Consider the following 24,029-nt stretch of genomic DNA (forward strand, 5'->3'; position numbering starts at 1 on the left):
ATTATATATATATATATTATTGATTTCAGAGAGGAAAGGAGAGGGGAGAGAGAGAGATGGAAACATCAATGAGGAGAAAGAATCATTGATTGGCTGCCTCCTGCATATCCCCCATTGGCGATCCAGCCTGCAACCCCAGCATGTACCCCTGACCGGAATCGAACCTGAAACCCTTCAGTCTGCAGGCTGAAGCTCTATCCACTGAGCCAAACCAGCTAGGGCTAGCATTACTCTTAACCCTTTGCACTCGCTTGCTTTTTTCTCGATTCCTTTATTCTACTCGGGATTTAATTTTTTAAATACCCCAGATTTTACAAAGCGCGGCAGTAGAATAAAAAACTGGAGTTTCTTTTCATACAAACTTATTTGGATTTTTTTATATTTCAAATTATTGATACATTCAAAGAGTAATTTTAATCTCGACATCCTAGTGCAAAAGGTTAAAACTTCCCTAGATAATTCTGTGCAGTAGGGGTTTGGGATCCAATAAGCTATTCCAAATCAGTTATTTATCAGATGTGGAAAGTGAGGCTCATAGAGGTGAACTGGCTTATCATTACTGGTCATTACTGGTGAGTCATTCAGGGAGCAGATCCTAGCTAGACTGCTGGAAATGGAATCAGCCCAATGCTGAAATTTCATTTTCTAAAAGTTTCCTTTTCTCCAGTTCTTGTTTTCTTTTCTAACTGTTCACAACACACACACACACACACACACACACACACACACACACACACACACATTCTTCCTTGTCTTTTTCTCTCTTTAATACTTGTCTGTCTTGCATCATTCATGGGTGTGTTTATGCCAGGGAGGCACGATTCTGAATACCTAACCAGCCTGAGCCAGAACCCCATGGAACCAAGACCACCGCCAGTTCATAGCAAAGACAAAAGAAGCATTTTGTCTGCCTCTTTGCCTTCTATCTAATTACAAACCCAACTGCTTTTCTCCCCAAGAATTCCAAATACACCTTGTTCCCCAAAAGGAGATAGTTTCTAATTCATTTATTTATTACTTTCTTATAGCCTGAACCTTTAATCAGAATACATGGAGAAACCTGTCTTATTTATTCAGAAATTTTTATTTGTGCACATCTTTCTGACTAGTTCAGGATGTGGTAAGCAGAATTGAGGTAAAAGGGTTGCTGAGTTGTGAAAGTAACCATCTTTGTTGAGCAGTCTTGCAGAATTAGGCTGTGCCCTGAAAGGCTGATCACAAGACTGCACCTGTGCTAGAATGAGCCAGCCTCTACCTGTAATGGCCTGTCCCCTTTTTGATGAATAGGCGTAACTAATCCCAGAAAAGGTAATTCCCCTGTCCATTCGGGGAGACTCTGCTGTGGGAGATGTCCCCAGTGCTCTCCTTGCTTGTTGCGAGTAATACTCCTTTTGCTCATGTACCGTCTTGGTTGAGGTTCACTGGGCTATGCTCACCAAGAAATGAACCCTTTTCGTCCAGTCACAACATCCCAGTGGAAGCTTTTAGATTTGGAGAGTGCTGAGATGAGAAATGAACTAGGCAGGAGGGATTGAGCAGAAACTTTTTAGATCTGGCAGTGTGTCCAATTAATTATTTCTAAGAGGAAAATATTCTTGCAGCTGTCCCTCTTCTGTTTATTATTTTAAGCGACAAAGTATGAGTAGCTTTAGAAGAAGAAGAAGAAGAAGAAGAAGAAGAAGAAGAAGAAGAAGAAGAAGAAGAAGAAGAAAGCATTACCTTAACTTGATGACTTAAAATCACCATCATCATCATCATCTCTTATTTGGATGCTTCTATGTGCCAGGTAGATGCGAATGTTTAAACTCAAGTGCTATGAATTATAGTTAAGTTTAGAATTTGACCCAGAATGTGGGTATTCAGGCTGGAGCAATAGAGGGCTCTATGCCAAACCACAGTACTTTGCTTTTACTGCCTGCCCAAGTGACCCGAGATTAAGAGATTCTCTTGGTATTTGGCTTATTGCCTTCATTCCTGAACCAGGTGGATTGCTTATTTCTTTCAAGCTGAAACTCAAAGTAATAGTATCCTGGGCACTTAATTAGGAATGAATCTATATTATATTATATATTTGTATTATAGTAGATTCCTTAAATATATAGGAGGCTAATTAAAAAATGGAGTTGCCTCCCTCAATTCTTCCTTTACTATGCAGTCATCCAGAAACCAGCCAGCAACCTCCATGATGAGCAACAATGGGCTTAAGTTCTCCTTTAGAGTATGAGGCTGATCTGGTTCCATCCCTGTCCAGTTACTGGGTTTTTGCAGTTCCATCAGTTTCGCCCAGGTCCAGTCATTGGTAATCAAGTTTCATACAACTCAGAACTCACCTAGAAACCTCATAAGTCGCAGCATATGGTCTTAATGGTGAAGCTGTGGATGAGAGATACCTCAGAACTTTCCATCTCTTATCTCAAATTCTCTACTTTCGTTGACTCAATCACCTGAAATTCTTCTCTGTGACTAAGTTTGATTTGCTTTTATTATTTTCAGCCCACAGAGAAAAACATGGCTGACAATGGTACCCAAATATATACACTGAGTAGCCAGATTATTATGATCCCTGGATGCATAACAATATGGCCACTCAGTGTATATCCTATATAATAAAAGGCTGATATGCAAATTGTCCCCTCGCCCAGGAGTTCAACCAGCAGGCAGGCCGGCTAACTGCCCATGTCCCCTTCCCCTGGCCAGGCTGGCCGGACCCCACCCATGCACGAATTCATGCACCGGGCCTCTAATATATACACTGAGTGGCCAGATTATTATTCGTTCAGAGATCATAATAATCTGACCACTCAGTGTATATGTTATAGGTCCAACACTTCCCAGTGTCAGCTTTCCAGGGAAGCCAGTCTAATTGTCTCCTCTCAGTAAACACTCCCCCCATGGTTAAATTAACTGTGGTTAGAGATAAATTTGCTTTGCAAATCTGCCAGGGAATCACCACTTTTCTCCAGGTATCAGGAGAGTAGAGAAATTTCCAAAGGAAAATCGGGAGAAACAGGAGCTTGGCAGACACCAGTAATAGGAGACTAATCTGTACCCAGGATCCCAGGCTCCCTATTTTCCTCCACCTCTTTCCACACACAGCACAAGTACAGAAGATGACATGGGCCAGGTGGGGTGGACCAAGCCTGAATGCCATGGGCTCCAGGGACTGGACAATGCTCTTGCATAGGTGTGACTATCATGTCTGGTGAATAAGAACACATTAGGTAATTACCATAGAGAGCATTTAAAATAAGAAAATCCTGTCATTCAGCATTAACAATATTTTTGTTGTTGCTAATCCTCACTGAAGGATATTTTTCCCATTGATTTTTTTGAAAGAAAGGGAGGGAGGAGGAGGAGGAGAAGGAGAAGAGAGAGCAAGAGTGAGAGAGCAAAAGAGAGAGAGAGAGAGAGAGAGAGAGAGAGAGAGAGAGAGAGAGAGAGAGAGAGGCACTGATATGAGGGTGACAGCTTGATTGGTTGCCTCCTACACCCTACGGAGCAGGGAATCAAACTTGCAACCCAGGTACATGTAGTTAACTGGGAATTGAACCCATGATACTTCAGTCTACAGGCTGACACTCTAACCACTGAGCAAAACAGGCCAGGTCAGCATTAACTTGTCTTGTTTAAAGTCTCAAGATCATAGTGATACCAAATTTTTGGACTGGACCCGGGATTCTTTGTCCGCCGGAATCGAAGAATGAATCCATGGACAGGAAGTGGTATAGCAAAGATGGAGATTTATTGAAGAACAAGTACAGACTCCCACATGGGGAGGGGAAAGAGTCCCACAGAACAGACTCCCAAGTAGGGAGGGGGAAAGAGTCCCACTGGGTTCTTTTTCCCCATGGCTTAAAAGACTGCAGGTCCTGGTGCCTTGATATCCCCTCTGATTGGTCACTATTTCCTTAGACTGGTAACCGTATTTTTTGGCATATAAGATGACTTTTTAACCCAGGAAAATCTTCTCAAAAGTCGGGGGTCTTCTTATACGCCAGGCGTCGTCTTATAGGGCGGGTGCTGAAACTTCCAAGCCGGACTGGAGAATCTGCTGTTGCCGCATACGGTGGGAGGAGCTCAAAAATGGCCGCACTCCATTCATTTCAATGGAGCCGGACGGAGACCGCAAGTGTCTCCCCTCAACTCCTTTTTGTGCCTCTTACAGTCTCCGTCCAGCTCCATTGATATGAGTGGAGTGTGGCCAGGTGCTCGCTGCTAAGTACCTGCATGTCATGAGCATTTGAATTAAAATCACCATATTGAAATAAATCTGATGTTTTTTTAATTTTTATTTGGTGTGCATTGGAAGAGGGGTAGTCTTATACGGTGAGTATATCCCAAACTCTATATTTTAACTGGAAAAGTTGGGGGTCATCTTATACATCCAGTCGTCTTATACAACGGAAAATACGGTATAATACCTGCCCTACCCTGAGTCTTCTCAGCCATATTTCCTCTCAGCCTCTTGTTAACTAGCCCAGATTTTTGGTTTTCCAATTTGTAATTTTTTAATGGCCCTACTTTGATGGCCCAATTTATCTCTTTAAACACAGGCCACACAAGTTATAGGACATTGGCTGCTTGACAGATGCACACAGTCAACTGCCTACCACTCCTTACCTATGGCCAGGAACCCTAATTCATATAGAAGGGCTTATGTTCTATTAATATTACTAATAATAACTAATATTTATATAACTCTTAAATGTTAGACATGTCTGTAAATACTTTATATGCATTAATATCTATTCAAAACAACCCTAAGAAGTAGATTCTGTTATTACCACCATCATTTTACTGTTAGAGGAACTAAATCAGAGTGACTGCCTAAATTTTATAGCTATTCCTAAGCATAGTCAGGGTTTAATCTCAGGCCGTCAGCTCCAGAGTCTCTGTGCCCTTGCCTGTCTGTCTACCCTGCCCTGGTGCATATTCCCTTAGAAGTGGGGGCTGGGACAGAGGTAAACAGGCAATAATTGGTACATCTCATTCCCCCAAGGCACCATGCATATTGCAAAGCACCTCTGTGGCAGTGGCTTGGGTATTAGGCCCCTTGTCTTCCTGCCAGTCCCCTTTGTGGCAGAGCAGCAACCAGGCCTCTCCCAAGGGAGTTCACTGGAAGGGGATCTCAGTCCCTCCTCTTCCAGCAGCAACAGGTACTGAACCCTTTCAGTACATTTGTAAACAGGGAGCTTTCACTAGCTCTATCTGCCGCTTTTACAGATCCAGGCCACTACAGGCAGCTCAGGCATCCAGCCCTCCCTCACCCCCTTCTTTCATCTGGCTCTTGGGGCCTGAGTCTGCCTAGCAACGAGTTTTAAATCACCAGGGCAGCTAGAAGTTCTGATAAGACACCTACGCCAGCAGAGCGGTCTGCAGCCAGTAAAAATAAACAAAAACCTATCTCTCCCAGCTTCATAATTAACTGCTGACACCCCTCTCCCCTTCTCTGCATTAACCATTTACTCTGTCCTTAGCAGGGGAAATAAGGCAAGCAGTCTGAGATCCTGTGTAACCAGGCTTTTTACATTTAAGGATACTTTTTTTCTCATTCAAATCTGTAACCGTTGTTTTCCCTCATAGATTTTTACTCTAAGCCCCTAGACTCCTAGAGGATCTTAAATCCTCCTCCTTTACCACTCGATTTCTCTGACCACCCCCTCCCCACCCGTCCCGTCCCCCAGTCCAGATGCTTGTCTCCCTTCCTGATTGTTAGTCAGAGGAAGACAATTCCTACAGTGGGAGAAATAGAAACAGTGGGAGTTTCAGAGAAAACTACAGACTATCGCTGTACCAGTCCTCCCTTTCGAAGGCTGAGTTTCCACCTGTGGAAAAATGACTATTAGTCAGCCACTATACCACGTTCTGTCCATGGATTCATTCATAGAAAAGATAGCGGGTGAGGATAAGGGTGTGTAGGCAGATTTCTTGCGAACTGAAAGGCTGGATGGCCTCCTGAAAGAAAATATCTTTAATCCAGTTACAGATGCTATTAGAATCAGGATGAGAGAGGAAGGGAAAGACCAGGTTATGTCCTCTATGAGGATCCTAATAAATAACTGAAAATAAGTCAAACAAAACATATAACCACGAAGACAAAAGTCTGCACAAGACACATAACTAGAGTTAACTTGGTCCATAGATAGTTAATAATAACTTCAGCCTTAGTTCCACGTTGGATTATGATGTCACAGGCAGGGACAGGGCCTGTAAATCTCTCTGCCCCGCGGAGCTGTAAGCCCTGTCCCTGGAAGTCTCCGACCACCAAAAGAAATAAGAAAGCCATAAATAAAAGTTCTTTGCTCTTTGAAATGTCACAAATTTATACCTTTAAATTAACCTTAGGACTTTAAAATTTCAATTTAATACAGCAAATTCACAAATCAGAGCAAACTTGAAACCCTTACTTATACAAACATACAAACAGAGAGAGAAATTTTTATTAGCTAAATGGGCTAATTCCCTCCCACTCTAATAGAGAGCAAACATCTCTGAGAAACATAACTCAGCAGCGCTGCTTAAGACCCATCACCGAAAGTCAGCCCTATTTTTAAACAATTTAAACAACAGAAAGGGATAACATATACTCTCATGTGTACAGCCAGAAGGCACAAAGTAGCTTTCACTTCACACAGATCAGTTAATGAGCAGATAATTATGCCAAGACAGACAAACATCCATACTCACACTCTCTCAGTAGACTAGCCCAAACTGGAGCTGAGCAGATAAATGAAACAATGCCCAACTCCCCAGACAGGCTTGGGGGCACTCCAGGCACCCACGCCCCAGAACAGAATTCTCGACCAATGTATTGGTGAGAAACTATCAGAGGAGTTAAGACTGCGTCCAGTCACCCCTTCTCGGTAGCAAATTGCCTATTTCCACACAAACAAACAGCAGAGTGAACTCATAATTCCTTCATTCACCTCCAGAGTCTCACATTTATATACTAGCTAGTCCAAGTTTTTGACTTCTACCAGATATTTACCCAGAGTTTAAACAGTCACCTGATTCCTGACTCCTGATTAATTTGCCTGAGGAAGCTCTATGGCCTCCGGGGAGGTGATCAAGCACTGCCTTCCACTCACTTGGAGTGGGCTGAACCGATGGGGCCCTACCTTACAGATTCTGTCGACAGGTCCAGAAGTGTCCGTCCACTCTCTCCAGATGCCAGCTGGGTTCTGGGCTGAGGTCCAGGCGGGCCCGGAGTCCCCAGGTTCAATTCTACTAAATCAGCAGAGCGGTACCTCCTGGAGGCCTATCTGGCTCCCCCGGGCCCCAAACCTGGCCCATTCACTGGAGGCCAAAAGGCCAAGCTAGTTATTCCTCGGTTCAGGGAACCAAAATGTTACAGAAAACCGAAGAAGAACAAAGCAATACTTAGAGAGATGGAGTTACATTTATTACGCGCGGGTCCAGAGGAAAACCTATCTTAATTTCTGGGCCCCAACATGCAGGAATTCTCCCTATTTATATGATTTTACCTTCTTTGTCTCCCAAATATGGAGTGTTCCCAGCCCCTTTTGCAAGTTCTTAAAGAGCCTGTATGTGCTGGGCCTTGAAACCTCAACCAGAGGCCTAGCCTGGCGCCAGCACTGATAAACATGTCGGGGAAAATTTAATGGCCTCGCTGAAGTGGGAGTAGTCTTAGCAAGCAAGATTTTACAGAAGCCAATTAGCAGGGTTAAAATTTCAAACAGCAGTTCTCATATAAGATGGATGCTTCAAAACCATTCTAAGTGGGTGACCATCTATATTGTATTAACTACTGGAAAATTCTTTATGAATATTTTAATACTATGTTTTAGATAATAACAATGAAGAAACATTAAAAAGACAAACTGAGCAGGTGATTAGGTAAAATGGGAGATACAACTATAGGGATACAATGTTTAATTGCACTTCTCAGATATTGCATGTTTTTCAAATTAAAGGCAAGACCATCCACCAGCAAACAGATTACAACTTGCTCTATTGCAATACTAGCTTTACTGCAGTGGTCTGGAACTGAACTCACAATTTCTCCAAAATATGCCTGTATAATGAAATAAAATTTATTCCAACAATTTTTCCTAAAATATTTTAATTCAGTGGTTTTTAATATAATCACATGTTGTACATCCATCATTACCATCTCATTTCGGAACAATTTATCAACCCCAAAGGAAATTTTGTACAAATTAGTAATCACTCTTCATTTTGTGGAATGTCTTTTCACTTCCTTTTTTTTAAGGGGGATTTTATTTTGGCAAATGTTTGTTTTATTTTTTAATCCTCACCTGAGGACATGTAGAGAGAGAACAAGAGAAAGGAAGAGAGGGGGTGGGTGGAGGGAGGGAGAGAGACAGAGAGACATTATTCAGTTGCCTTCTATACATGTACCAACTAGGAATCAAACCCTCAATCCAGATATGTGCCCTGACTAGAAATCAAGCTTGCAACCTTTTCATGCACGGGACAATGCTCAACAAACTTTTAAGCTCAAGAGTTTTTAATTTTCATGAAGTCCAAATTATCTATGTTTTACTCTTATTGTTTGTGCTTTTGGTGTCATATTTAAGAAATCATTGCTTGTAATCTCTAACTGTAACTTGTAAATATCTATCTAGAATTGATGAAATGTCCCCCATTTGAGTCCCAATCAGCTCAGCAGCAAAGATTATCATGTTTAGGAGCTGAGTATCACAGCAGTAAGGTAAAAATGAACAAACGAAAGTGTTTTAGAGGGAGAAACTCACAGGCTAATCCCTCTAAAGATTCACTTTACACAAAGCTGAGACATTAGGAAGTGTTAAAGGAAAATGATTACTAGAATAACATACATGTGATTAAAACACTCAATGTACTGAAAGTAGGAATTTTTCTTAGAAGATTAGTTTGAAATAGAATATGCCAGAGGTGATAGGATACAAGGGCGGGCCAGAGGGGTGAAAGAGGCGTGTTTTTCTGGGCACAGCTCTATCTCTTTTTTCCATACCCCTGGCATCCCAGATGCCTGCAGCTTGCTCCGCCCTTCACTTACACCTTCCTGGTGAGGCGCCCCCTCATTTTGTCATCGGGACCGCGTTAGGTTACTTCTTTCCACGAATCCTGGTGAGTGGATTTTCTTCTATCATACTTGTACAGCGCTGCCCTTGCTGCTTTCATAAGATCGTCACATATGGTGGGGGTGAGCTCAAAAACAACCATGACCGCATCCCGCATCACCCAGTATGCAGCAAGCACCTGGCCGCACTCCAATCATTTCAATGCAGCTGGACAGAGACCATATGTGGCACAAAAGGGAGCCAACTTGAGACACTTGCGGAGTCCGGCCGTTTTTGAGCTCCCCCCACCGTGTGCGGTGACTGCATATCCTCCAGTCCGGCTCAGAAGTTTCAGCACCCGCCCTATAAGACGACACCCGGTGTATAAGACGACCCCCGACTTTTGAGAAGATTTTCCTGGGTTTAAAAAGTCGTCTTATATGCCGGAAAATATGGTAATTATTTATGTTTGGAGTCCGTCAGAAATGGGAGTTTTTGGTAAATAGTTGTTATAATCCTGGAGTGAGGTCATCCTATGATTCCTCTGATTCTTGGAAAAGATACTTAAAATTGACTAAAGAACTATTAAAATTCTTGGAAAATACAAATAATTGAAATTGACTAAACCCAATGGAGTAATACATAAGGAACAAACTCAAAATGCTGTCAAAGAATTGTTTTTTGAAAGAGATTTTAAGCCCAGGGTTTTATTCTAAGTAACTTTTTCAAAGTTTTAATAAAAATTCCCATTGTATATAAACTGTTGTAAAACAAAGGAAGAAAACCATTGCGATTGTTTTTCAAGGCCAGCCTATTCCTGATACCAAAATGTAACAAAAATGATATTGGGAAAAAAACAACCACACCCTACAAATCAATCTCACTCATAGTGAGAAGTAATAATTCTAAATAAAATCTATTAAGTCATTATATCTAGTGGTGTATTAAAGAGTGATGCACCATGAACAAATAGTTTATTAAACCAATTAAAAATGTTTTACCCCAGGAAATCTAATAATATATGTAAAAGAAGAAAAAATATGAGAATTTCTACAGATTTTCAAAAGCTAAAAGTGAATATTCATTAATAATTCTTGAAATCATAGATTCCAAAAGAAGGAGTTTCCCTTAATTTGATATGTAAAAACCTAACTCAAACCAAGAGACAATGCTATTTGTGAAGGTAAAATGAGAAGGACATTCTTATTAAAGTTAGGAATAAGGGAGAAGATTTACTAACACCACGGATATTTAATATTGTTCTGGAAATTCTGACAAATGAAATTGCTATAAGGAATAAGGAACATAAGTAGTATCATTATATGCACATTACAGAAATGTTCATCAAGAACAAATAAGTTCAAAATGTACATTAAACAAAATTGTACTTATAATAGAAATATACTTAGAATCTACACAGCAAAAAAGAAGAGATTCACAATAATAATAAAATATAAACTACCTAAAGGTAAATATGCAAAGTAATATCAATCTATTTGAAGGAAAAAAAACCTATAAAATTTCACTGAGTGCTATAAAATAAATGAGGATAAATGGAATGGTATTAATATACCCATGTATTTGCTGATGTAATATTACAAAATTTCAATTTCCTTAAATTAACTTTTAAGGTTAATGTAATTACAAAAGAGTACAGATTATAATGCTCATATTTTACTTTGGAGGCAAGTTTTAACAAAAATGAACCCAAAATTTATCTGTAATAGTAAATGGATAAAAACCACAAGAAATTTTGAAAAACAGAAAGTAAAGGAGGGGAGCATTTGTGTTGTGCAATATTATAATATTTTAATTTTACAATAACAAATGGCTTTATACCTATGTGCAGATTGACAAACAGATCTCTGTAAGAAATAAAGAGCCCAAAAAGTATATTTTAAAAAGGTGGAAATTCAAATCAGTAGGGAAAGGAAATTTTTTTTTTTTCATAAAAGGGTTCTCAGAGAGTTAACAATTTGAAAAAAAATACTACAAAATATTGAATCTAAATGATACGGAATTTTTGGACTGGAACACAGATTCTTTGTCCACCAGAATCGAAGAATGAATCCACAGACAGAAAGTGGTATAATAAAGGTGGACATTTATTGAAGAACAAGTACAGACTCCCACATGGGGAGCGGGAAACAGTCCCACAGAATGGACTCCCACGCAGGGAGGGGGAAAAGGGTCCCACTGGGTTCCTTTCCCTATGGCTTATGAAGGCTGCCCATCCTGGTGCCTTGATATCCTCTCTGATTGGTCACTATTCCCTTAGACTGGTTACTATAGTAACTCCTGTGCTCAAAGGTTGAACCTCACTTGTGAGGTCCTCTCCCCCCCACCCCTCCTTCCCTATTGTTTTCCTATTCCCTTTGGGCTTTCTTCTCCTGAATGAAGGGCTTCCTTCCCTTTATTTTGTAAATATACACCTTTTGCTGTTCCCAGTCTCCTCAGTCTATGGAATATACTTGTTGCAGCTTTCCAGCTCCCCTATTCTATGGAAATATACCTTCTGCTGCTCAGCAGCCATGCTTTCCTCCATAGTCCTCTTAATTTCCTTCTAATATTTCCTAAACCTGTGCTATTTTACCCCCAAAATTCATGTTTCATAAATATGACATTACAAGACAGCTAGAGAAAGGTAAACATATGAATCTGAGATAGAAAATAATTTTTGTCTATTATATTGGAAAAGATTGATAGTATTGACTCTAAAAATTTAATAGCTTCTGTATGTAAAAAGATGGTCAAAATTACTTTTTTCAAAACTCCATGCAGGTCCATATTAGCCATACGAACCTGACAAAACTAGCTTAGTGTGTATAGCCCTTGTCCTGGGACATTTGTAGAAAGTTATCAGCAGCACTTGTTTAAAACTGCAACTTCCTGGGACAGCAATAACAATTGGGAAATATAATTTTAAAAATTAAAGCTAAAAAACTTAGCCTGGCTGGGGTGGCTCAGTGGTTGAATGACTGGGAATCTAGATGGTCACATGCATGTGTGCTACTCAGGAAAGTCCAGAGCCGGTCCTAATCTTTCACCTCTGGCTGCCCTTGTAGCTCTGCAGCAGCAGTACTAGTAAGTAAAGGCTAAAAAATAAAGAGTTGTTAAGTGCCTGAGGGTTGAAGATGTGCCTCAACAGGCACACAAAGCCTCTCCACAATAGCCTGTGGACTTACTACTTCCAGGCATTTGAGCAATCTTTATCCAGTCACTAGTTGACCACTTAGCTAACCAAGCTGAGGATCCAGTGACCACACACAAGGAATACAGGCTTTACAGAATTTGTTCATAAAATTCACTGAACAAATAGCAACAAAAAAACTAGCAGTGACAATACACTGTGAGTGATGAAATCTGATTTTCAGAGTTGCTATATTGTATTATTTAAAATGTTCAGTTTCCACAAAAAAATATGAGAGCTAAATGTAAGAGCTAAAACTATTGTTAAAAAATATAGGCTTAAATATAGGATTAAGCAATGATTTTTTATTTTTTTTTGAGGGGGGGGGGAGGAGAAGCAAATGCTTTAATAGGAAGCCCCACAACATGGGAGCCAAGGAGCAGGGGAGGAAAGGGACCAGGAAAAAGTCCAGTCTCTGAGGCTTCAGTCAGGTGGGGGCTGGGGGGTTGACCCACAGCGAGGGCAGCCCCTCCTCTTGACCTCCAGGGGGCGCCACGCAGTCTTCCCAGCTCAGCAGGCATTTTGGGCAAGTTGCTTCCGAAGACCACGGTGCTGCTGGATACAATAAATATTTATTAAATTAAAAGAAAAGAAAAGAAAACAGAGCAACTAGCAAGATAATATGAATAACATAAATCTGTTATAATAAAAATAATTTTAAAAATGATGTTTGCAGAGCATTGAAAGAAATGTTTGAACATGTGGGCACTAAACTGTTATCAGTGGTTGCTTCTAGAGAATGGAATTACCCCAGTACACATTGTTTTGGTAACTAATAACACTTGATATAAAATTAAAACAAACCCTCCTGGTGTGAGTCCCGAGCAGAGGACGCCTCCCCCCTCGGCTGGACCAAGTCCTCTCACCTGCACACGCAGCGGGTGTGTCTGGCACCGCTCCCGACCTCTGGGTCGTCTCCAGCACCACGCGCCCGGCCTGCCTGGAGCTCCGCACCTTCGAGTTGACTGTGGCCCTTGCCTTGATCCACCATTTTAAAAACTATTGTGGATGGACTTTCTTCTTTTTAAAACGAATCTTGATTTTGGGTAACGGACAGCATGTGAATCTTAAGAAGGCTCGGAAGGCCCTTCTAGCCAGCCCGGGCCGGCCCTGCCTGTTGGCAGAGGGAGGGGCTGGGGTGGCACCCTCAGGCTGCCCAGCTCGGAGGCGGCTTTCACGGGCGGCTCCCTCTGGGGCTCCACCCCTGATGGTGATGCTGCTGCTGCTGCTGCTGCTGCTGCTGCTGCTGCTGCGGGTGGTGGGGGAGCCCCCAGGGCCGAGCTGCAGGTCTGGGCTGGGGGTACCTGTCCTGAACTCGATGGATTCCAATGGGGGAGGGGTGGTCATGGATTCCAGGCTGGGTGGGGGCCCGGTCACGTTCAACCACAGGTGGTATGGGGGCATGGAAGGTTCTTCAGTCCCCCCATCAGATGGCTGAGACACCTCTTCAGTCCCCCCATCAGATGGCTGAGAACCCTCTTCAGCCCCCCCATCAGATGGCTGAGACACCTCTTCAGTCCCCCCATCAGATGGCTGAGACACCTCTTCAGCCCCCCCATCAGATGGCTGAGACACCTCTTCAGCCCCCCCATCAGATGGCTGAGACGTGTCTTCAGCCCCCCCATCAGATGGCTGAGACGTGTCTTCAGTCCCCCCATCAGATGGCTGAGACACCTCTTCAGCCCCCCCATCAGATGGCTGAGACACGTCTTCAGTCCCCCCATCAGATGGCTGAGACGCGTCTTCAGCCCCCCCATCAGATGGCTGAGCCGCCTCGTAGCTTGAGGGAATGTCACTGCTGTCAGGGGAGCGGTAGGGCCTTACCTTCACCCTGTGGCCAGGCATCCTGGTTTCCATCTGCTTCAGGATGCGGTAGGTGCCCATGACCCGGTCAAATCTTCGCTCCCTCGCAGACCGCTCTATCTGGTCCGGCTCGAACCCGAGGCTCTGCATCATTTCCAGGACCTGGGGGTCCAGGTCCCCCCCGGGCGGCTCGCTGTAGGGCCGCAGCTCCTCCTGGCCCACGGTGAGCCAGGGGTGCTGCATGACCTCTTCCAGGGTGGGTCTCTGGCTGGGGTCGACAGTCAGTAACATTCTAAGAAAGTGTTTACCTTTCCTCGTCAGGAAGGGGGGGACCTCGAACTGCCCGGCCAGCACCTGGTCCCTCATCTTGGCGAAGCTGTCCGCGTGGAAGGGCACCGTCCCGGTCAGGGTCCTGTACAGGGTCACCCCCAGGCTCCAGACGTCCGCTCTCCGGCCGTCGTACGGCTCCCGCTGCAGCAGCTCCGGGGCCATGTAGTGGAAGGTGCCGCAGAAGGTGCTCAGTTTGCAGTCGTCACTCACCCTCCGACTGAACCCGAAGTCGGCCAGCTTCAAGGTGCCGTCCTCATCCAGCAGGATGTTGTCCGGCTTCAGGTCCCGGTGGGCGATGCCCCGCTGGTGGCAGTACTGGAGCGCCGACACCACCTGCCGGAACGCGGCGCGGGCTTGGCGCTCGCTCAGGGGGCCGTGGTTCTCCAAATGTTCACGCAGGTCCCCTCCCCTCACGTGCTCCATAACCAGATATAGTTTGTCTGGGGTGGTAATCACCTCAAATAGTTCAGTGATATTTGGGTGATTGAGGTTCTGAAGAGAATAGAGTTCTCGGTGGTATCTAGGGAAGCCCTTCAGACTAATGGCTTTCACAACCACCTCCGTCCCAGTGAGCTCGTGCCAGGCCAAGTACACCTTGGCACAGGCTCCCTGGCCAATGCTGTCCTGGAGAGCATAGTCTCCAACACAGCGGCCCTGGATGGCAGAGGGGGCTGCAAAGTCGTTAGTCATCGCGAAACCAAAATAACCAAACACAAATGAGAAAAAAAAAGGCAAAAACCAACTAGGGAGTCCTAGTCCACAGGTCACCACAATCAGCTTCCTGGGCTATAACGGACAAAATCCTCAGCCCAGTCAGGGCCTTTTTATAGGAGTGGTTTGCATTTCCACCACAATGGGCCTTATGAGGTCAGAGCAAGAAATGGACCAATCCCAGCTGGGGCGTGGTTTGCAATTCCATCACAATGGCACCTTATGAGGTCAGAGCAAGAAATGGACCAATCCCGGCTGGGGCGTGGTTTGCAATTCCATCACAATGGCACCTTATGAGGTCAGAGCAAGAAATGGACCAATCCTAGCAGGGGATAAACCATAGTGGTCTCTTGACCCTTATACTCTGGGAAAAAGAAAAAGACACACACTTTTGTTTATTTGGGATATTATATTGATATTTATTTTATTAGAAATAAAAATCTATAAGATGTGTGTGTGTGTGTGTGTGTGTGTGCGCGCGCGCGCATACACACACACACACACACACACACACACACACACAGAAAAGTCTGACTTGTTCTCATACTCCAGTTCTCAGTTCAAATATCACCTGCTTAATTCTAAGTTCAGATATCCCTGATCCATCCATCCCTACCTACCTCACTCAGGCCATCACGTTTGTCATCTTCATAGCACCGACCACAGTGGGGCTGATTCTTGTTTACTGTCTGTCTTTCCCAGGAAGGAAGGGGCAAGACTCTAGTATTCCCTGAGTCTAGCACAGTGAGTGGCAACAAAATAAGTGTTTAATAAATGTTTGTTCACTGGATTAACAGAAGAGTTTGTGGTAACAAAATATGACCAACTATTAATCAAAGTGATTTTAAAAAACAGTCATGTTCTGTCCTCACTCAGCTTTTGGGGCAGATAAGATAGGACCAAGGAGTGCTCAAGTCTGGGTTTCCAGGTCTGTGGTTGCTCAGTGAGACTGAGGAAAAGCCAGCTGGCAGGAGCCTCGCTGTAAAGATTCAAGAAGATGATTCGTCCTTCCACTGGTACTTGCTAAGGACGAAATAAATTTGGACCTGCAAGGTATGTTTACATTTTGAATATCCATTTCCAGATTACACAAAAGACTTCTCTGGATGAAAAAATGTCTACAGAGGTACAAAGGGTGGGGTAATATGTTGGGGCAAATTCCACCCTTTATGGAGGCAGAGAGGGAGCAGGCAGCCTTGAGGACACTTTGGGGGAGCCTCTGGCATATTCTATTTCAAACTAATCTTCTAAGAAAAATTCCTACTTTCAGTACATTGAGTGTTTTAATCACATGTATGTTATTCTAGTAATCATTTTCCTTTAACACTTCCTAATGTCTCAGCTTTGTGTAAAGTGAATCTTTAGAGGGATTAGCCTCTGAGCTTCTCCCTCTAAAACACTTTTGTTTGTTCATTTTTACCTTACTGCTGTGATACTCAGCTCCTAAACATGATAATCTTTGCTGCTGAGCTGATTGGGACCCAAATGGGGGACATTTCATCAATTCTAGACAGATGTTTACAAGTGACAGTCAGAGATTACAAGCAATGAGTTCTTAAATACGACACCAAAAGCACAAACAGTAAGAGTAAAACACAGATAATTTGGACTTCATCAAAATTAAAAACTTTTGAGCTTAAAGGACACCTCAGTTTGTTGAGCACTGTCCTGTGCATGAAAAGGTTGCAAGCTTGATTTCTTGTCAGGGCACATATATGGATTGAGGGTTTGATTCCTGGTTGGTACATGTATAGAAGGCAACTGAATAATGTCTGTCTGTCTCTCTCCCTCCCTCTCCCTCCCCCCCATCTCTCTCTTCCTTTCTCTTGCTCTCTCTCTAAGCATGTCCTCAGGTGAGGATTAAAAAGTAAAACAAACATTTGCCAAAATAAAATCCCCCTTTAAAAAAAGGAAGTGAAAAGACATTCCACAAAATGAAGAGAGATTACTAATTTGTACAAAATTTCCTTTGGGGTTGATAAATTGTTCCGAAATGAGATGGTAATGATGGATGTACAACATGTGATTATATTAAAAACCACTGAATTAAAATATTTTAGGAAAAATTGTTGGAATAAATTTTATTTCATTATAAAGGCATATTTTTGAGAAATTGTGAGTTCAGTTCCAGACCACTGCAGTAAAGCTAGTATTGCAATAGAGCAAGTTGTAATCTGTTTGCTGGTGGATGGTCTTGCCTTTGATTTGTAAAACATGCAACATCTGAGAAGTGTAATAACGTGAAGTGCAATAAAACATTGTATCCCTATAGTTGTATCTCCCATTTTACCTAATCACCCGCTCAGTTTGACTTTTTAATGTTTCTTCATTGTTACTATCTAAAACATAGTATAAAAATATTCAAAAAGAATTTTCCAGTAGTTAATACAATATAGATGGTCACCCACTTAGAATGGTTTTGAAGCATCCATCTTATATGAAAACTACTGTTTGAAACTTTAACCCTGCTAATTGGCTTCTGTAAAATCTTGCTTGCTAAGACTACTCCTACTTCAGCGAGGCCATTAAATTTTCCCCAGACAAGTTTATCAGTGCTGGCGCCAGGCTAGGCCTCTGGTTGAGGTCTCAAGGCCCAGCACATACAGGCTCTTTAAGAACTTGCAAAAGGGGCTGGGAACACTCCATATTTGGGAGACAAAGAAAGTAAAATCATATAAATAGGGAGAATTCCTTCATGTTGGGGCCCAGAAATTGAGATACATTTTCCTCTGGACCCGTGTGTAATAAATGTAACTCCATCTCTCTAAGTATTGCTTTGTTCTTCTTCAATTTTCTGTAATATTTTTGGTTCCCTGAACCGAGGAATAACTAGCTTGGCCTTTTGGCCTCCAGTGAATGGGCCAGGTTTGGGGCCCGGGGGAGCCGGATGGGCCTCCGGGAGGTACCGCTCTGCTGATTTAGTAGAATTGAACCTGGGGACTCCGGGCCCTCCTGGACCTCAGCCCACGACCCGCCGGCATCTGGAGAGAGTGGACAGACACTTCTGGACCTGTCGACAGAATCTGTAAGGTAGGGGCCCCGTCGGTTCAGCCCACTCCAAGTGAGTGGAAGGCGGTGCTTGATCACCTCCCCGGAGGCCATAGAGCTTCCTCAGGCAAATTAATCAGGAGTCAGAAATCAGGTGACTGTTTAAACTCTGGGTAAATATCTGGTAGAAGTAAAAAACTCGGACTAGCTACTATATAAATGTGAGACTCTGGAGGTGAATGAAGGAATTATGAGTTCACTCTGTGTTTGTTTGTGTGGAAATAGCCAATTTGCTACCAAGAAGCGGGGACTGGATGCAGTCTTAACTCCTCTGATAGTTTCTCACCAATACATTGGTCGAGAATTCTGTTCTGGGGCGTGGGTGCCTGGAGTGCCCCCAAGCCTGTCTGGGGAGTTGGGCATTGTTTCATTTATCTGCTCAGCTCCAGTTTGGGCTAGTCTACTGAGAGAGTGTGAGTATGGATGTTTGTCTGTCTTGGCATAATTATCTGCTCATTAACTGATCTGTGTGAAGTGAAAGCTACTTTGTGCCTTCTGGCTGTACACATGAGAGTATATGTTATCTCTTTCTGTTGTTTAAATTGTTTAAAAATAGGGCTGACTTGCGGTGATGGGTCTTAAGCAGCGCTGCTGAGTTATTTTTCTCAAGAGATGTTTGCTCTCTATCACAGTGGGAGGGAATCAGCCCATTTATCTAATAAAAATTTCTCTGTTTGTATGTTTGTATAAGTAAGGGTTTCAGTTTGCTCTGATTTGTGAATTTGCTGTATTAAATTGAAATTTTAAAGTCCTAAGGTTAATTTAAAGGTATAAATTTGTGACATTTCAAAGAACAAAGAACTTTTATTTATGGCTTTCTTATCTCTTTTGGTGGTCGGAGACTTCCAGGGACAGGGCTTACAGCTCCGCGGGGCGGAGAGATTTACAGGCCCTGTCCCTGCCTGTGACATCATAGTCCAACGTGGAACTAAGGCTGAAGTTATTATTAACTATCTATGGACCAAGTTAACTCTAGTTATGTGTCTTGTGTAGTCTTTTGTCTTCATGGTTATATGTTTTCTTTGACTTATTTTCACCTATTTATTAGGATCCTCATAGAGGACATAACCTGGTCCTTCCCTTCCTCTCTCATCCTGATTATAATAGCATCTGTAACTGGATTAAAGATATTTTCTTTCAGGAGGCCATCCAGCCTTTCAGTTCGCAAGAAATCTGCCTACACACCCTTATCCTCATCCGCTATCTTTTCGGGCTGACTAATAGTCATTTTTCAACAGGTCAAAACTCAGCCTTCGAAAGGGAGGACTGCTACAGCGGTAGTCTGTAGTTTTCTCTGAAACTCCCACTGTTTCTATTTCTCCCACTGTAGAAATTGTCTTCCTCTGACTCACAATCAGGAAGGGAGACAAGCAACTGGACTGGGGGACGGGACGGGGTGGGGAGGGGGTGGTCAGAGAAATCAAGAGTGGTAAAGGAGGAGGATTTAAGATCCTCTAGGAGTCTAGGGGCTTAGAGTAAAAATCTATGAGGGAAAACAACAGTTACAGATTTGAATGAGGAAAAAGTATCCTTAAATGTAAAAAGCCTGGTTACACAGGATCTCAGACTGCTTGCCTTATTTCCCCTGCTAAGGACAGAGTAAATGGTTAATGCAGAGAAGGGGAGGGGGGTGTCAGCAGTTAATTATGAAGCTGGGAGAGATAGGTTTTTGTTTATTTTTACTGGTGATTTAAAACTCGTTGCTAGATAGACTCAACCCCCAAGAGCCAGATGAAAGAAGTGGGTGAGGGGGGCTGGATGCCTGAGCTGCCTGTAGTGGCCTGGATCTGTAAAAGCGGCAGATAGAGCTAGTGAAAGCTCCCTGTTTACAAATGTACTGAAAGGGTTCAGTACCTGTTGCTGCTGGAAGAGGAGGGGCTGAGATCCCCTTCCAGTGAACTCCCTTGGGAGAGGCCTGGTCGCTGCTCTGCCACAAAGGGGACTGGCAGGAAGACAAGGGGCCTAATACCCAAGCCACTGCCACAGAAGCACTTTGCAATATGCAAAGCTGTTTCTAACTACAACTCTAGCTGTTTTAGACTGGCAGCTTAAAGTCAAAGAGCAAAGAAAAGGCACTTTCCCTGGACCGGGGAGACTTCAGGACTTTGAGATTCTCCAAGAGAGGAGGAGTCTGACTGAGGGATGGCAGAGACCCTGTTGGGTTGGAAGAACCTAAGGCCACATGTTAAAACTTATAAATTACGGCTTTCTAGGTAGATGTCCAAGCCCAGATATGTAGGGGTTAAGCTGCCTGTTTACAGCAAAACAACTTTCTCCCTTGCCAGAATAAATTTTAGGGAAATTAGACAGGCTGTGTTTATGGCTACAAAGAAGAACTGGCTACCATGCACAGCCCTGACAGTGGCCTGCAGAAAACTGTATAATAGACTTGGATGATGCTGTGACTTCATGGACACGACTCCAGAAAGACAAGGGCAGGTGCCCAAATAGGCAAGGAAAATACCCATCTGGTTTTGGTCTCTATTAAAAGGCAGTTGGGAGCCTGTATACTGTCTTGCAGGCCTGTGTGGCCATACCTATGTCAGGTGTGGCACAAACCTCAACTTTAGAAAACTTGGGAAGGCCTGTTTGGAACAGAGGGAAGTAGTGAGTACCAGCCCTTTGTTACAGGAATTAGAGACCCCGTGAGGTCCTGTGACATGTGAGACCTTGTAAAGCAATAAAGCTCCCTTAGTCCTTTCTCAGAGGGCATGTCACCCCTCCCAGAGACCACATAAAATTGAAGGACAAGTTAAGTAAGGGAAACCCTACTACAAGGACAGCTATAATTGTCTACTTGAATATAGACACATTTTGAATTTCTCCTTGTCATTTGAAGACAGTTATATTACTCTGAAGAATCCATAGAAAGGACTGACAAGGAAAATCAGAAGATCTTAAAGCAGGTCAGTATATTTTTCTCCTTATATAATTCCTCTGAAATTTGGCAATGCTTAATAAATCATGGCAATATGTTTCTCTGCATAAATTCAATAAGACCGGTTTCTAATAGTGGTTTTATTGACCAAACACTTTGACTAGAGTGGCATGTTTTAAAGAGCCCTGTCTGAACTCTAAAGACTTGAAGCCAATAAACGTGCCAAGGAAAAGCTTGGTATCCTGCTTGGGAGCCCTGAAAATGGCTGGCGCTGGAGCATCAGACCCATGCCCTACCATCATTGGCGGTTGGTCAGAGTAGAAGGGGAGCAATAAGGACGACTCTGCGTCCCTGCGGAAACCCACACCCTCTAGGCCGCGATGCGTAGGAGGGCTACTGAGATGGGCCTTAAAACCTAGGGTGTGGGCCCAGGTGGAGTTGTTGCAGGTGAGGGATTCACCTAACTCAGCAGATGCTACAGGCAGGCCTGACGGCAGCTGGATGGTTTGGCTTCCTAGCCCTATGGGACACAATAAGATTCAATCGTGAAATTCCGGCAAAGGTAGTCAGTTACCGTTCTTGTTGTGTTTATGCAAACAATCAGGCCAATTAAATACCATAGGTAAATTAGTCTTTATCTGGCTCTTTTGTTAAACATAGAGGTAATTTTGAGAAGAAAAATTATATTTCAATAGAGGTAATTAAAACTGAAATGTTTTCTTTCCCTTCCACCAGATCATTTGTTACAGTTTGTCTCTGCCAGGTCACAAGCCCACATCCTTCTGTGCCCAAGCCTCATCGTCCCTGTGACAGAAAACAAGGATCTCTTGGCTCTGAGAGAAAACTTCGTCCCTCCTCAGCATGAAGCAGCTACAGAAGTAATTCCATGTCCATTTTATCTAAAAGAATTCAGAGCCAGGATCCTTGAGGTAATATATTAGGCAGTTCGACAGACATGAGCAGAGCAAGGACGATGGGCCAACTTGCGATACCAGATGTAACGAAGTATTTAAGACAAGGGGCATAGCCAAAGAGGTATTCATCCAAAGTCTCACCCTCAGAAAACGTCAGTAGCTTATTTGTCCAAAAGACTTGACCCCTTTGCATTTGGGTGACATGCTTGCCTCCAGGCAGTAGCAGCCACAGCTATGCTTATCAAAAAAGCAAATTAGTTAACACTAGGGCAGTAACTAATCCTAACTGCCCCACATGAGGTCCAGGTTTTACTCCCGAACACAGTAGAGCACTGGATGTCAAACACTTGAGCCACCCAGTTTCAGGCTCTCTAGTAGACAAAAGAAAAATCAGTAACAATTTATACTGATAGCAGGTACACATTTACAACAAGGTAAGGGTTCTCCACAGAAGCAAGAGGGAACCGGGCCACAGATGAAGCTGCCCGGGGGGCTGCTCTAAAACCAGTGGGGCCTCTACAGATTCTAGTGACTCTTCCAGATCCTGACCTACCCAATCTAGAAAAGCTAAAATCCATAACCAGTCTTTATTCAAGTTCTTACAGGCTTTACAGTCTACCCAGGAAGCAATCCAGAAGCACATCTGAGATGCTCTGCCTGTATCAACTTCTGATCTGATTCATCCCTTCCACCCTGGTGACTCTGTTTGGGTAGAGAAATTTGCCACCCAGGGACTGACTTCTACCTGCAAGGACCACCTCCACGGCAGTCAAGGTCAACAGAATCCCAACATGGTTTCATCACACCCGGCTTAAGACAGCCCAGAAAAAGAGAGTCCAGGACTCTTAGGCTCTCTCAAGATTACTCCTGGCCCTCCTTCCGGTCCCTTGTCTAATAAGCAGGCTCACTATCATTATTAGGGAGAAAATTAAGATTATAGTCCTCAGGGGTAAATATACTACTAAGAGTCAATGATTTGACTCATGTACATAAAACCAGTAGGAAATGAAACATCCATCTTATATGAAAACTGCTGTTTGAAATTTTAATCCTGCTAATTGGCTTCTGTAAAATCTTGCTTGCTAAGACTACTCCCACTTCAGCAAGGCCATTAAATTTTCCCCAGACAAGTTTATCAGTGCTGATGCCAGGCTAGGCCTCTGGTTGAGGTCTCAAGGCCCAGCACATACAGGCTCTTTAAGAACTTGCAAAAGGGGCCGGGAACACTCCATATTTGGGAGACAAAGAAGGTAAAATCATATAAATAGGGAGAATTCCTTCATGTTGGGGCCCAGAAATTGAGATACATTTTCCTCTGGATCGTGCATAATAAATGTAACTCCATCTCTCTAAGTATTGCTTTGTTCTTCGGTTTTCTGTAACAGTTTCACTTAACGATTTTTCACTTTATAATGGGGCCAAAATGAAATTAGAGACTGTCCTTAGAATTTTGATCTTTCATGGGCTAGTGTATGGGGTATGATATTCTCTTGTGATGCTGGGCAGGGGCTATGACCTGCAGCTCCAAGTTAGCCCCACGAGCATGACAGTAAACAACTTATAGTCTATTGTGTTTTTATTATATTGTCTAATTTTGTCCAACTGTGGGCTAATGTAATTGTTCTGAGCATATTTAAGGTAAGCTCAGCTAAGCTATGCTGTTTAGCAGGTTAGGTGTATTAAATGCAGTTTTGATTTACAGTATTTTAAATGTGCAATGGGCTTATCAGGATGTAACTCCATTGTATTAGTAAGTCGAGGAGTATCTGTATACTGAGAAACCTTAAGCCAGGTCCTGATTAATGTATATATACGGAGGTATCATAATCCAAGTGGCAAGTTATCCCTAAAAGGTTTATATTCCATTTTAGTGCAGAAACACATGTAAAAGGAGATGGCTGTAACATTTGAAATGATGAAGAGAATGTCTTCTTACATAAGAGACCAAATAATGAGCAGTTGCTCTTAGATGGATGAAGAGCTCAGCATCAGTATGAGATCAGTACTTAGAAGCATCTCTTTTTCTATGTACACACTTGGGTTGGAAAGAATTGGGACAGCCTAGGACAGTGGTCGGCAAACTCATTAGTCAACAGAGCCAAATATCAACAGTACAACGATTGAAATTT

General features: G+C 43.0%; 1 protein-coding gene and 1 long non-coding RNA gene across 2 annotated transcripts; both read right to left on the reverse strand.

Annotated features, from left to right (window-relative positions):
- Positions 1 to 12,506: 12,506 nt before the first annotated feature.
- On the reverse strand, positions 12,507 to 13,880 carry LOC129152028 (uncharacterized). The gene is made up of 2 exons (XR_008558743.1): positions 13,083 to 13,880; positions 12,507 to 12,771 (listed from the first exon to the last, which is right to left on the reverse strand). It is a non-coding gene; the product is annotated as an uncharacterized LOC129152028 (long non-coding RNA).
- Positions 13,881 to 13,972: 92 nt separating this feature from the next.
- On the reverse strand, positions 13,973 to 15,039 carry LOC129152108 (serine/threonine-protein kinase MARK2-like). Its single transcript, XM_054729366.1, has 2 exons — positions 14,041 to 15,039; positions 13,973 to 13,996 (listed from the first exon to the last, which is right to left on the reverse strand). Exons 1-2 carry the CDS (start codon positions 15,037 to 15,039, stop codon positions 13,973 to 13,975), a joined length of 1,023 nt encoding a protein of 340 aa, XP_054585341.1.
- Positions 15,040 to 24,029: the final 8,990 nt, after the last annotated feature.

This window comes from Eptesicus fuscus, chromosome 17 (assembly GCF_027574615.1).
Source record: "Eptesicus fuscus isolate TK198812 chromosome 17, DD_ASM_mEF_20220401, whole genome shotgun sequence".
Taxonomy (NCBI): Eukaryota; Metazoa; Chordata; class Mammalia; order Chiroptera; family Vespertilionidae; genus Eptesicus; species Eptesicus fuscus.

Excerpts from the sequence above, each read along its gene's own strand:
- LOC129152108 (XM_054729366.1), bottom strand. The coding sequence starts at position 15,039 with ATGACTAACGACTTTGCAGCCCCCTCTGCCATCCAGGGCCGCTGTGTT. Across the intron at positions 13,997-14,040 it reads TGCCTGGCCACAGGGTGAAG|CTACGAGGCGGCTCAGCCAT; the intron begins GTAAGGCCCTAC and ends CATTCCCTCAAG.